At 37.9% G+C, this 13,986-nt stretch overlaps 1 protein-coding gene across 1 annotated transcript in view; it reads right to left on the reverse strand.

The window, feature by feature from the left end:
* SKAP2 (src kinase associated phosphoprotein 2) overlaps window positions 1–13,594 on the reverse strand; it is a 165,139-nt gene extending 151,545 nt beyond the window's left edge. The window contains exons 1-3 of the mRNA XM_021689607.1: window positions 13,277–13,594; window positions 3,565–3,670; window positions 2,952–2,977 (exon numbers count right to left, since the gene is read on the reverse strand). Of these exons, the coding sequence (XP_021545282.1) occupies window positions 2,952–2,977; window positions 3,565–3,670; window positions 13,277–13,343 (199 nt within the window). The 5' untranslated portion in view covers window positions 13,344–13,594. The remainder of the gene's footprint in view (window positions 1–2,951; window positions 2,978–3,564; window positions 3,671–13,276) is intronic.
* Window positions 13,595–13,986: the final 392 nt, after the last annotated feature.

Below are 13,986 nucleotides of genomic sequence, written 5' to 3' on the forward strand. Positions count from 1 at the left end.
ATGATCCTGGAGTCCCGGGATCGAGTCCCGCATCGGGCTCCCTGCTCGGCAGGGAGTCTGCTTCTCCCTCTGACCCTCCCCTCTCTCCTGCTCTCTCTCTGTCTCAAATAAATAAATAAAATTTAAAAAAAAAAAAAAAAAAAGAATTGAAAAACATCAAACTATAAATTCTATATTGTTAAATCTTAGGATGAGGGGGTAGTACCTACAGTGTAAGGGGAGGGAGGAGATACAGAGGGAGTAAGGAAGGATGATAAACATCCATGTATATTAGACAAACTAATAATTCACTAATTAGAAATGAATAACTGAATTAATTCATTTTATTTAAGAATTGTTCACCTGGTCCTTTTCTCTTCCATTAATGATATTAAAATGGTATTTAACTGCCATTTTAAAAAGATAAAATAGGTGAAATAGGAATATAAAAGTAAAAAGGGGGCGCCTGGGTGACTCAGTTGGTTAAGCGACTGCCTTCGGCTCAGGTCATGATCCTGGAGTCCCGGGATCGAGTCCCGCATCGGGCTCCCTGCTCAGCAGGGAGTCTGCTTCTCCCTCTGACCCTCCCCCCTCTCATGCTCTCTCTCTCTATCTCATTCTCTCTCTCAAATAAATAAATAAAATCTTTAAAAAAAAAAAAGTAAAAAGGAGGAAAATATCCTGTGTTTACTTCATTGTGACCCCATATTGACCTGAGAGAGAGTGAGAGAGGAGGGAGAAAAAGAGAAAGAGCAGGAAAACAGCCAAAAGGAATTCTGCCCAGGTCTGCTTGGATGAAGACAACCCAAAACCCCAAAGAGAAAATATAAGAAGAAAAAGAGAAGTAGCACTATTCAAAACATATTTAGATGAATTTACTCAATGTAGAGGTCTGATAATTACTAATTTCCTATTTAAAAAAAATATGTATCTTGAATAATTACTTTGTAACTATTAAGTCTGTACTAACTTTGCTACTCCTAATTACAGGAATAATTCTTTTTAGAACAAAGCTGAATATACTTTGAGGGTATAATGGCATAAAATTACTCAGCTTCTCATATTTCTCCAAGGTATACATCTAATTTATCCATAGGCTTACTTTTAAGCAGGCACTCTTGGTGACTAGTTAACTCAATACAGGAGTACTGAACTACAAATGACTTGTTCAGAGAAAGATGGTTATGGGGAATCTCTGAATTCTGTGGTTTTTGAACTCCTATTCCAGGCTCATTTTTCACTTTCTATCAAATACTACAAATTTCCATTCTCTTTAGAGACAAAGACTGTACCTCAGCAATATAATTTTAATATCTACATGTCTGAACAAGTCCTAAACCAAAATACCAAAGGCAAAGTTCCTACCCAATTATTGAATCATATACAATTATACAATGACTTCATTATCACGCTTTCTTAGCTTACAATTTTTTAATGTACAAGTAATTAAGTCACAACAAGAGCTTGATAAATAATCACTGGAACAGAGTATGTCTTTTAAGACAGAACCTGTAATCTAGTATTCCTCTATAAACAGAGCATTGTATAAAAGTTACAGTAAGAATGCATAAATTCATTACTTCTATATTCAACTAAGCAAAATGCAGTATGATTAAACCTACAGTTCAGGATTGGTTGTCAAGTACAAAGAAGTGGGTATTTGTGGGGAAGAAGAGTTTCCTGCTCTTCTCTTTATTTAATAGTGCTAAAAATTTCCATATGAAAAAAAACATCTCATTCCCTCAAATCACAGTGATCTTGATGATTTAATGCGAAAAGAAACTATGGTCTGTCTGGTGAAGTACTTGGTTTATTGAAACTGTCATTACTCTCTCACTTATCAGTTGGCAGAGATATGAATTACTCTGTGGTATCTGCTAACCCCAGTTAGAAGATGCCATACTGTTTTTCCCCAAACCCAGATCCTAACTCCACATAGGTTAGCTGACCTTATGTTGTGACCCTCCTACCAGCATCCACAGGCTTCAGGTCATGACCTATGAATTAGCATCCTGAAAGTAAGGGCCATACCCAGTTTCCCTTATAGAACTGAAGACATGAAATAGTAGGAACTTCCTATGCCCTTCTTGGTTTGGTTTTCAATACGCTAAACAACCATCCCCCAAATCTAAAGGAAGTCAATCAGGTTACCAGCACTCTCGCATATTTTGAAAAAATTAAATTGAACTCCTTCTCTGAAAATTTCTATAGCATACATTTATTCATATCAAAAGAATCACAGTAATAAAAACCAGCAATTGAGAGAGATTTCACTCATATTTTCAAACAAAAATTGATACTGTTTTAAGACAATGACTCTTTAAAAACATTACCTATGGGGCGCCTGGGTGGCTCAGTTGGTTAAGCGACTGCCTTCGGCTCAGCTCATGATCCTGGAGTCCCGGGATCGAGTCCCGCATCGGGCTCCCTGCTCAGCAGGGAGTCTGCTTCTCCCTCTCCCGCTCCCCCCTCTTGTGCTCTTTCTCTCTCTCAAATAAATAAATAAAATCTTTAAAAAAATAAATTAATTAAATAAAATAAAAACATTACCTATGAGCAGCCAGCCACAGGCCCTCCTGACCCCACCACAGCTATAAAATCATCTCGGCTATGTTAAATGGTGTTAGTTTGGTATCTCACCTCTGCTTTACCGAATTATTCCATGTGTTGCTGCAAGCATACACTTTTCTTAACAAAGTTCTGTCACAGTGTGAAAACACATTAAAACACCTAACAAACGTTAAACACACAAGATTTCTGCATCAGGAGACAGTGCCGAGTAGATTCGGGATATGCTTCTTAATTTTTTTCTCAGCAGGGGGAGCTAGCACTCTCATCTTGAAAATCTAAGTATACAATCTGGAAATTGAAATTTTGATCCCAACTATCAAATTTCAGTATGTTTTACATTACCCTATTGAACATCTCTACAAGGATAAAAAATTTCAAGGTGGACAAACTTGAGAATTTACCTTTGTCTTGAAAGTCCTGAAGATAGCTGGAAAATAAAGCAAGAATATTATATTTTAAGATGAGGGTTGACAAATCAAAACAAGGTCTATTCATTGGCAATAATTCACACCTATTTTAAAATCTATATCATAAATACACATTTAGAGAAAAAAGTACTTCCTATCCTGAAATAACAATTCCAAAAGGCTTATGGATTTATAATAAAAGTATTTTTAAAGACCTAAGATACTGTAGTAGAATCAAAATCTTTAATATCCATGATATACATTTATTCATTTCTATATCTAGAGGTATTTATATTAAAATTCTCAATCTACCTTTGTCCTATTATTTAAACCACATACATCCTCAAATAATCAAAATAAACAGATGGATTTTGCTAGAATGCTTAGAAAAATATATATAATCAAGAATCTTCACAAAAAAGGATAATATGATAAGCGTATCAGTTTTTAAAAACTATTATAGAGGACATATACTTTGTCCTTTAAAACATTTAACACCAATTAAATTAGGACATAAAAAAAGTAATTCCATGATAATTCTTTATTAAAATGTTAACTACAAAGTTGCTTCTGAGTAAGAAATAAAAACAGCGAGTAAGTGACTTACATAGGCTTTATATCTTTTATCTTCTTAATAAGGGATTCTCTCTTTTCCTTTGCTTTCTTGGATAAATTTTCCCCTCTCAGTGTGTCTGCCACAAATGTTTCAACATCTAAACCATGAAACATAAGAAACAGGATACAAATTATAGGAAAGAATCATTTTTTGTGAAGACAAATAGGACAATGATTGTTTCTACCCATAAGTGTTAATATCTGTACAATTTGTTACAGTTATTTATCAATCCAAAGCATAACAGTTGAAATATGTTTCAAATACTAAATTGGACAAATCTGCACACCACTTAGCTAATAAAATTTGTATGCTCTACTTATGCTTAGCACAGCAAATGCTATTTGGATGTTTGGCATCATTAAACCAGAGAGAAGCTCACAAGTTTTAATAAACTATGGTGCCCCATAAAACAAATTCTCTCATATAAAAGCAAGCACAGAGCTTTTATGCATGTGTTACTATCATTTTTATAGTATTTTGTAAGCTCCTGTATGAACGGGTCATTCACAATATTATATCAATATAAGCTAATGTCTCTGGCAAGGTCCTGTTTTTCCCAGTGTAAATCCCTTCTTCTAACCAAGATTCCAAATCAAACCCTCCTCCTTCCTACCTGCCCCACCCATTCTACCAGCCACCTTCAAAAAGAAAGGATAATCTGCTGTGTGGTTTTGTGTGTTCTTGCTTTCTGCCTTGGTATTACCACCTGGAAATATTTCTTTAAATACAGGAAGAAGTGGCAAAAATAGATTCATCTGCTATTTTAAAATATAGTAACCAAGAAATAAGATTTCCATGGCTTCATATAACATTTCCACAAGGCCTCTTTTTTTTTAATTTAGTAAACTTGTAAATTATTCTGCTTTCTAATTCTCTCTAGTACAAAATTCCAACTAGTCCTTACTGGTTTGATTTTATAATAGCCCCATTCATATTGTTCATGAACCATTGTGCAACTTTAAATTAATTTTATATTCAGAAGTTCAAATCTTACTTTGAGATATCTAATATAAAGGATACCATAAAAAATTTTAAAGTAGGTATGACTGTAAACCATCCATATTTCATACTGAAGAGATGTATGTATGTTTTACTTTCTTTTTATTTAACTACTTTGTCTCCTAACTCACACTGATAAAAAGAGTATCAAAGCATACGATAACACTATATGTAATTAATTCAAAGCACTATAATAGTCTTCCAACTGTACTTATAATTAACCATTTAAAACCTAATATTTGAGGTAAAACGTTGTAATCGATTTTAAATTCTTGATTACAATAGTATCTTGATCCAATAAGCAAAGGTGATTAAACTGTTATCCCATACATGCATAATAAATGTATAAAGATAATTTTCACTAAATCAATATGACAAATGAAAGAATTAAAATTTAATCTTGGAATAATTTTTTTAAATAGCTTTCTGGTTTGAAGTCCATTAATGACTGTTGCAAGCAAGTATCAAAACGAAATGAAAGCAAAATGCCACAGCTTCTTTTTACTCGATCTGTCCATATATTGAAGAGGAGGACATATAGACATAATCCATAACCAGTGCAAATTAGACCCAGACTTCTAAAGTGAGTTCAAAATAATGAAACTTATTTTAAAACACACACACACACAAAAGCACTCTCCCCTAAACTCTTTAAATTTTGTACCCAGAGAAACAAGCAACCTTTGGACATTCAGACATTAGCTGAAATGGAAAAGATCACTGGCTTCTCTGAGATGGTTACAATAAATCTACTAAAAAAAGTGGAAAAAGGGAAGGAGTAGCATCTCTACTGCTGATTCTTTCTTCCAACCGGACTCAATTCTTGGGAGAATCTCTGGTACAATGACTGGTGAATAGTCTGCTTAATGTTACTTTCACTCAGTGTTTGTCTTTAATTCCCTCATCCACAAGTATTTAATTGCCTATTTTACATTTTCATTACACAACCCAAATTTAAACAAACAGGATCTATTTTCTATCTCCAGAAGCAATAACAGAAGGAATTACAGCCCGAGTTATTTCTTTAAAAGGTCGTTTCAATTCTATAAAAACTCAGGAAACATAAAAAGCTGCAATGCTCTATATATAGGTTTCCTAACACTCCCAAAAAATATTTTTAAAATTCTGACCCATGCTATTTTATAAGAAATGCTTGTTGAAAGAGTGTGAGACTGCTGGAAGAATCCTGTTGTTTGTTTGTTGAGGGGGAGGAGATTCAGAGATCTGGCAAGGGAAAAAAATCTATAGTTTTAGAGTAGTCTTGATGTATTTATTCTTAAACTAATCCCAGAAAGGGGGTTTAAGGCAACTAAAAAGATGTAATAAACGCTGAATTTTTTATAAATTATTTCCTAGGAGACAGGGAAAGTGTAAGAACTGTTTTTGCTCTTTTCTTGTGTTTTTTCTCTTTTTTAACAAATAAGTTAGGAACTCTAAAGTGGAATTGATTCCTGAAACCTTAGTTTGTTGGTGCCCACAGATTTAGTCGGTTTTGAAGTTTTTGAAATCTGGGTTATTTCTTAAAATCCACACGGTGCCCATTTATTTTCGAATTGAACAGAAACAGCCTCTCCCAGGCACGGGACACCCTCAGGATGCGCGGGGGACCCTTCGGCCGCGTCCCTGCGCAAAGCAGGGACCCTGCTCGCCCAGCGCAAAGACCGGACGAGCACTGAGAAGTTACTCCGGGCTTTCCCGGGAGACACTTAGGCTCTGCGGTCCTCGAACACTCGACATTTGGAGTGTTAAATCCCGGGGTTCCTGTCATAGGAGCTGTGACCAGGGAGCACGGGTTTGGGGCAGCGCCCTCGCCAGACAAATGGGACTGGATCTGCGGCTTTGTAGCTCAGAGCCAGGGTAATATTTCAAAAGCGGGCAATAAAAGTCCTAGACGAATCAAGCGCTCCTCTGGCTGGTTGGAAAAGAGATTTGAAGCTTTTTATTGTGCTCTGAGTAGCCCTGCAAACGACAAACTAGTGAGCGCGTTAGCCCCGTTCTATCTTCCTTTAGGGGTTGTGTTCCTCGGTTAATATGTAGATTTCACTGACTCCAGACTGCCTGTAATTCGGGGAACAGCCGTAATTCGATTGCAAGAAAAGGTCAGCCTGCTCCTCCCTAGCCTCTCGGCCTGGCGAGTGAGAATTCCTCTTCCTCAGAGGGAGGGGCTCCACTCACGCACGCACGCATCGAAGCTTGGGGACCCGCTCGGCCGGCGCGGAGAAAGCACAGCTCCCGGGAGCCCCAACGCAGCAGGTCTAACCCCCAGCACCACCTCGCTCGCAGCCACGCAGACTGCGGGTCAGCGCCGCTGGCATTTAACCCCAGAATCAGCCCCATCTCCATCAGCCTCTGCCCCCAAGGCATCACCAAGGAAAAAGTTATCCCAGAGACTGCAAAGGTGGTGGTGAGTTTTGGTCCTTTTACACCTTAACACTGTCGAGAATAAACCTTATCTCCCGGTACAACTGTAAAGATCTGGGGCAGAGGGCCCTGAGAAGATCAGACTTACAAGTGCTCTGTAGATAACTGTTAAGGTCTGAAAACAAAATTAAAAGATGACATCATGTCTTGGCTCAGCAATCTCAAGCAGTTTAAGTTAGAAACCTCTCAAAAGCCATCACAACCCCTAAGAGGCAAACACAGCACACACCAAACCACCGAATGGTATTCCAATTTCCTCTTTTTCTTCTTCTTCTTCTGTAGGAATGGACCCCCAGAAAAACTGCCCACCCCCTATGTCTTCCCCTGTAGTTCAAGTGGCTAGGACAGGTATTTAATACGCACACACACACACACATACAGAGAGAGAGAGAGAGAGAGAGGTGCTAACTGCTTTCTACCACCTTCCACATGGATCACACAGTGAAAAACCTGAAACCACAACAGATTAGAACGGTTTTTAAATTCCTGCAAATGAAAAAATAAAATGCCACCCTTTCAAAGCTCAGTACACAGGTTCCCACTCTTGAAGAAAGCTGAGGTTTGGCCACTTGCCCTCACCATCCTTCACCAGCCAGCAGCCTAGAAAATGACTTGCTGGGAGGTTGTAAATAAGTCACAAAGGTAACACCTGATGTCTTCTGCCTCCTCTCCTAACCACCCAATACCACCCTGAGAAGGCTTGCCTGCATACACACACACACACACACACACAGAGCCTCTGTGATGGCCTGAATTGTATAGGAGAGGGGAAGAATTGGACTGAATCCACTACCATTTGCTCAGCTCCAGATCAATAACATAAGTGTAAAACCAATTACACATCACCCCCAAATGGCTTTACTTACTTAATTCCACATCCTTCTCTACTTTATGAATTGGGCCAGGTTTTACTATGTATTCACTAAGGTACTACTACCAAACTTAATATGGTGAGAATCCCAGCCAAACTTTAAGGCGACATAAGAAAAAAAATAATAAACTTTTCTTCTCTGTTAAAGGGGGTACAGTCTGATCAAACACCTACTGGTAAAAACATAAAAATCAATTAAACTGGGCACATGTAGATCAATGGAGCCAATGCCCAAAGTTGGAAAATGGCTAAGTGAAAAGTTATTGATCCTCTAATCAATGTCTTCCCTTGATTACTTAGCACTTTTACAGGTTATAGTTGAACTGTGGATTTTCCAAACATGGAAGAGGAGGAGCCAAGGAGTTCTCACAGTACAATAAGTAAAACATTCCTGAGTCTTACAATCCAATCATCTGACAAAATTTTCAAAATGGGCTTTGGAGGCTAAATGACTTATTTTGATAGAAAACTGGGCTGTTGAAGAATATAGATGAACATCTTTCACCTCTAAAAGATGACTCTTGATAAATAACACCTTATAATAATCAAAATCTTTTTACCACGCATTTTCAAAGAAGCCACAGTGAATAACACATTAGTCTGAGATTTACACTATATTCACTGTTAGGTAGCACCTATTGTAATGTGTTCAGTATGTGATTGAAAAAGAAATGTAAACTCAGTGGAATGAAAAAGATAGACTTGGCTTTAATTGAAAAAGACAAACTAAGTGAATAATGAGTATATAAAAACTAGTCTATGCCACTTTTATCACCCATATATGACACTTAATCTTAAATTTATGAGAGACAACTGAAGTGTGTTTCAAATCACCAGAGGCTTCTCCTATGCTGTTGTTTCTATCTTCCTTCTAGTAATACTTTAATGCTGATAATGTAGAGATAAACCCATTTGGAAATTTTTTTCTCATTTTTTAATATACTTAGATTCCTTCTTTTTTTTCCTTCAAAGATTTCATTTATTTTTCAACAGAGAGAGAGAGATAGCGAGAGAGGGAACACAAGCAGGGGGAGTGGGAGAGGGAGAAGCAGGGCTCCTGCTGAGCAGGGAGCCCGATGCGGGGCTCGATCCCAGGACCCTGGGATCATGACCTGAGCAGAAGGCAGATGCTTAATGACTGAGCCACCCAGGCGCCCTAGATTCCTTTTTTTTTTTTTAAAGAAATCCAGTGATAACTTGGGTTGAGTAACTATAAAAACTGTACATACTATCAAGAGCCTTATTTAGTAATCTGAGATGAAAATACTTTCAGTGGAAAGCAATGGTGGAAAACAAGCCAGCCAAAGATCCCCTCCCAAGAAAAAGTAGGATATTATACGCTTAATACAGGCAAATAATTTTCTTAGCATCACATCTTAATTCATCTATGTTATTCGACCCATAACAAGAAATTATAAATTTTTGATCCTTTGATTTACAAACACATATTCCTGTTTCTAGAAGAGAAAACCTTAGAGGCATCATAGACTGATTTCATTTTGAGTTCAAATATCCTCATAGCAACTTTATGCTCATTAGTTATTACTGCCAAAATGGGGCAGGCTTGTTCTTGCTCTGTAGGAAAATCCAGGTGCTAAAGAAGTAGGTGACTATTGGTGACTCAGTAGGTGGCACTCTTCCCTTTACATACTCAGCGAATGCCCCAGAAGCAAATTATGGGACCCTAGATGTACTATAAATAATCCTCATAGGAAAAATAAACCCAAAATGTTGACCAAATTATAAATGGAACTTAGGAAAGGTGGAAATCAAACCATACTATTCTTAGCATTGAAAAAATTCTCCATCTATTTCAACTGAATTGCATTCTTTACCTTGTGCCCCTAAAGGGATTATCAATTTTAATGTGTGAAGTTTAAAAAAAAAAAATGTTCTGGAAATCCCCAGTAGGGAAAAATGCAATATTTCTAATCAAGACTGCCCTGTGAAAAAAAACCTCAAAGTCACTCTGCAGAAACCATATAGCCACTTTGTTTATTGTTTGTTTGGTTTGGTTTGGTTTTGATTTTTCAGAGTACTGACAACCACTATTTTCTCCTGTTAGCGTTGGTTTCATTTTCTAACTTAATAAAAAGAAACTTACATCCTCTTACAGCTTTTCTCTTCAAACATGTTGTCCTAAAACAAATCAATGAGAATGAATGAGAATATCTGATTGCAAACTACTAACACTCCAGTATTCAAAGGATGATTAAACAAATGAAGGGGGTTGAGAGCCCGTAGTTCTAGTTCTCTCACTTTCTCGCCTGCCCGGAGAAAAAACTCACATAAATCAAGATTATTCTTGCTGTTAGTCCTAGTCAAAATATTTGGATGTAGGAAAAGATTAAATGGACAAGATTCAGAATTATCCATTGATTCCAATTATCCAGGCTAAACTTGTTCTTCCATTGTTGTGGAAAAAAATGAAAGGTTGCTTGTAGTGCATAGGCAGTTCAAAATTTGCTTTTAACAAAAATCTATAACCTTTTTTCTATTCATGTAACAAAAGAAAAATACACTTTTATAAGAAGTATAGGCTTTCAAGATTTAATATACTGATCCCGGAGAAATATGTATCACTAACAGTCAAAACTATAAGCCCCTTTTTCAAGAGTATCATTAAATGTAGTTAAGAATGATAGCATCTATGGGTTTTTGCATTTCTAGAGAATGTTTTAGAGGGGAAGGAATGAGAAGAGAGGGGAACAAATATTGAAGGGAAGCCTAAAACTGCTATAATCAGAACGAAAAATAAGGAGAAAGAAAATAATATAAACTGATAAGAATACATTGAAGCACCTATCTCTATCAAGCAGTTGAAATGTCAAACATTTAACACACATGACATACAATGATTTGGATAATAGGCACATGGAACACAAAGGGAACTGTCTGAGCAATGTTATTTTGATAGGCATTATCTTTTGACTTTGTATCATTTTTTTCTGTAGGCAAGGATTTGAAGTGCCTGCAAAGTTTAGGTCCTTATCTTCTCTACATGGGAATTCTAGCATGGTGTCAAACATTCTCAGAGGGCTCAACTGTTAACTACAATTCACCACTACTAATATCTCCTTCTTAGTTTCAGAAAGTACTAGGTAATCCAGCATTCAAACCAATGCTCTCCCTCTATAGTTTTAGTAATTTTAAATCTAGCCATGTACTATTACCCAACACACTTGAATTATGCAAATAATCATGCACAATCCCAACAGAATTTTTTGGATGCAAAATGTGAAAAAACTGCTGAGAACCTTTATTCTTGAAACCTTTCCGGAAAGATTTTAATTACAGTTAAACACAAAATGTTAACATCCTTCTTTGAATAAGTTAAAAAAGAAAACTGAAAAACACTAGTTCTCTTGTTTCATTTCTTTAAAAAGTATAGACAGATAGATAGATAAATAGATATTCCCTCAAATCCATACCTCTTGAAAATGTCCTCTGATTATAGTGTAAGCCAAATTTTAATATTAATTTTAATTTTTTAATTTTCATATTTTTAATTTTCATATTTTCATATTTGTTTTTAATACTTCATGTGTTTTGATATGTGATTTGTTTAATAATATGAAATATTGAAAACATCAGTAAGATGACTTTTAAAACATTCATTTCGGACATTATGCAGGCATATTAACTGACTAAAGAGAGAGAAATGGCTAAAGTAAATAGGAAGTTAGCATTGGTAGATAATTTAAATATTATGTAATTCTAAGCTTTCAACAAATTATATACATAAGGGCCAAATAAAATATTTGTAATCTATGGGAATCAGAGGATAATGAGTCTCATAACCTATATGTCATACTATCTGCAAAAGTATGATTATGGACCCAAACAGCAAACTGCCTCCTGTTGGAACTCTCAAGCTTTAAAGGTGTGCACCCAGAGGTCTGAACTTTATTTCTTAAAGTCAAAAATTCAGAACTAGAATATCCTGAAAGTGGTGCCATCTACTTCTGGAGTAATGATAAACACTTCTCTGGTCTGGTTATTAAAATAGTATTCTAAACACGCAATTCCAGCATTGTAACAATGAAAATGTTAACTGTAGTAAAACAAAATCAGTACTAATGAGAAACTCTCATATAATGGAATAAAATCTGCCTTAAATTAGTCTTTACAGTTCCTTATATTTCTCTTAGTGGTACCCATTAATGACAATAAGCATTCTTAGAGTAAAATACTATCCCACCACAAATGCATTTATCACACTGTAATTGTGTTCAGACAAACTTAAGTCTGCATCCATACGCTCTTGGTTTTATTCTCTTGATCATATTCATGATGCTAACCAGCAAAACAGCATATTAGGAGATTTGGTCTCATAAGCAACTTACTATTTAAAATGTCACATTTTAGATATTAATTTTTGAGAGTTAAAATAAGCAACTTGTAATAGACATCTAAAAGAAACTCTTTTAATCCAGCTATTCATGACCAATACTTAAAGGTAAATACTTGAGACAACTAAAGTAAAACAATCAAAATTCAGTTTCTAGAATTCTTATGTACCTATGACAAAGTGAATGATAGTAAGAATTCCAGAGCATCAGGATAGGTAAGATTTGTGCTACCCTAAAAAGACGTGTTTTCTACTTCGTGCAGAAATATACATCTCCATTTCTAGCCGAGTAATGAACTAGTAGTGGATTCGTAATATCCTTGAAGAACCGCATCTTTAACTCCTAACGTAAGTTCCTATAAATGGTCATTTAAAACTGAAAAGGGGAAGATGAGGGTGCAAAGATGAAGTACTTTCATTGTGTGACACAGGAAGTTGGATCTTAACACATACTTCCTTTTTTGTTTTCATATGTTACTCAGGCCAAGACAAGTGGCCATTTAAGAATCAGGCTCTCTTTGAAAGTCTTAAATAAGAGCGCAATGAATGTTTATGAAAAAAAGAGAGTTTTAGAAATGACAAAACCTTGCGTCCCACAACCTCTAACACCTGTAGCTCTGACATCGTTTGGCATCTTTACACCCTTCTCGTCCATTGGCCAGGCCACCGAAGAACTACTTCTTTGACTTCTGATCTCTTCCCAGTTCTCACACACGCATTCATTATCATTTCCTCTCTCCCTCTCTCTCTCTTCTCTCTCTTTCGCACACATACAAGCACATAACGTCCTCACGATGCATACAGAAATGTCCTGATTCCATCAGTGTAGTCCATCAAGGAGGGCTTCCCCACCATCCTCGAACCCAATTTCAACACACGCCCACTCCCTTTCTCAGACCCCTCTTCCCCATTCCCAGTCCTGCTCCCACTGGCCAGGAGACAGGGAAGCGTGGGGAGGGAGGGCAGAGTCGCTGAATGCTTCTGTCCCCACCGGCTCGCCGTCCCCTCGCCCCCCCCCCCCGCCCCAGCAGCGTCGCCCGCCCCCTTCCCCAGATCTTTACCTGCCAACAGGTTCCTAATTTCCTCAGGGAGGGGGTAGGGAGAGGAGGTGCTGCTGGGGTTGGGCATGTTAGGGAGCGCGGTGCGTGCGGGGAAAAGACCTGTGCTGAAAGGGGGACCGATGGGCTGAGGTTGCGGCTGAGACCTAGACTCAGGCTAGCGGTCCTGGTCAGGACAGCGGTGCTACGAGTCCGGACACTGCCGGGCCGGGGCTCACAACAAGGAAGTCACTGAAGCCCCAGCTAGCAGCTGCTGGACTGTCGGCCCAGCCCCGCCCGGCAGATGGGGGCGGGGCGATGGGCTGGGAGAAAACCCGAAGCGCCTGAGGGGCCCAACTGCGCATGTGTATCCTATGGTTTTCCTAGCCTCGGAAAAGAGCCTCTGCACAGACCACACCCACCCCTACGTCAGGGAGCGGGAGGAGCGGCTGGTGGGAAGGGAGCGGACTGGAGCCGCATCACCTGATCTGGAGTCTGAAGCGCCTGGCAGCCATTTTGGTTACTGGTGCCTCCACAACTGCTGACCGTTTCTCCAGGATCCCGAAAAATAAGGTATCCATAGTGCCCCTAAGTTTTCCGCTTAAGGGACCTCTAGCCAAAGGTCAGCCCCGCCGAGGTGTAACACCTCACGTGGTAACCCACAAGGACTTTTCGGCCGCCCTAAACTAGTATGGCCTTCTTTGTCCGATTGAATGAGGTAACCAAGTCCCATC

Source organism: Neomonachus schauinslandi, chromosome 12, assembly GCF_002201575.2.
Source record: "Neomonachus schauinslandi chromosome 12, ASM220157v2, whole genome shotgun sequence".
NCBI lineage: Eukaryota > Metazoa > Chordata > Mammalia > Carnivora > Phocidae > Neomonachus > Neomonachus schauinslandi.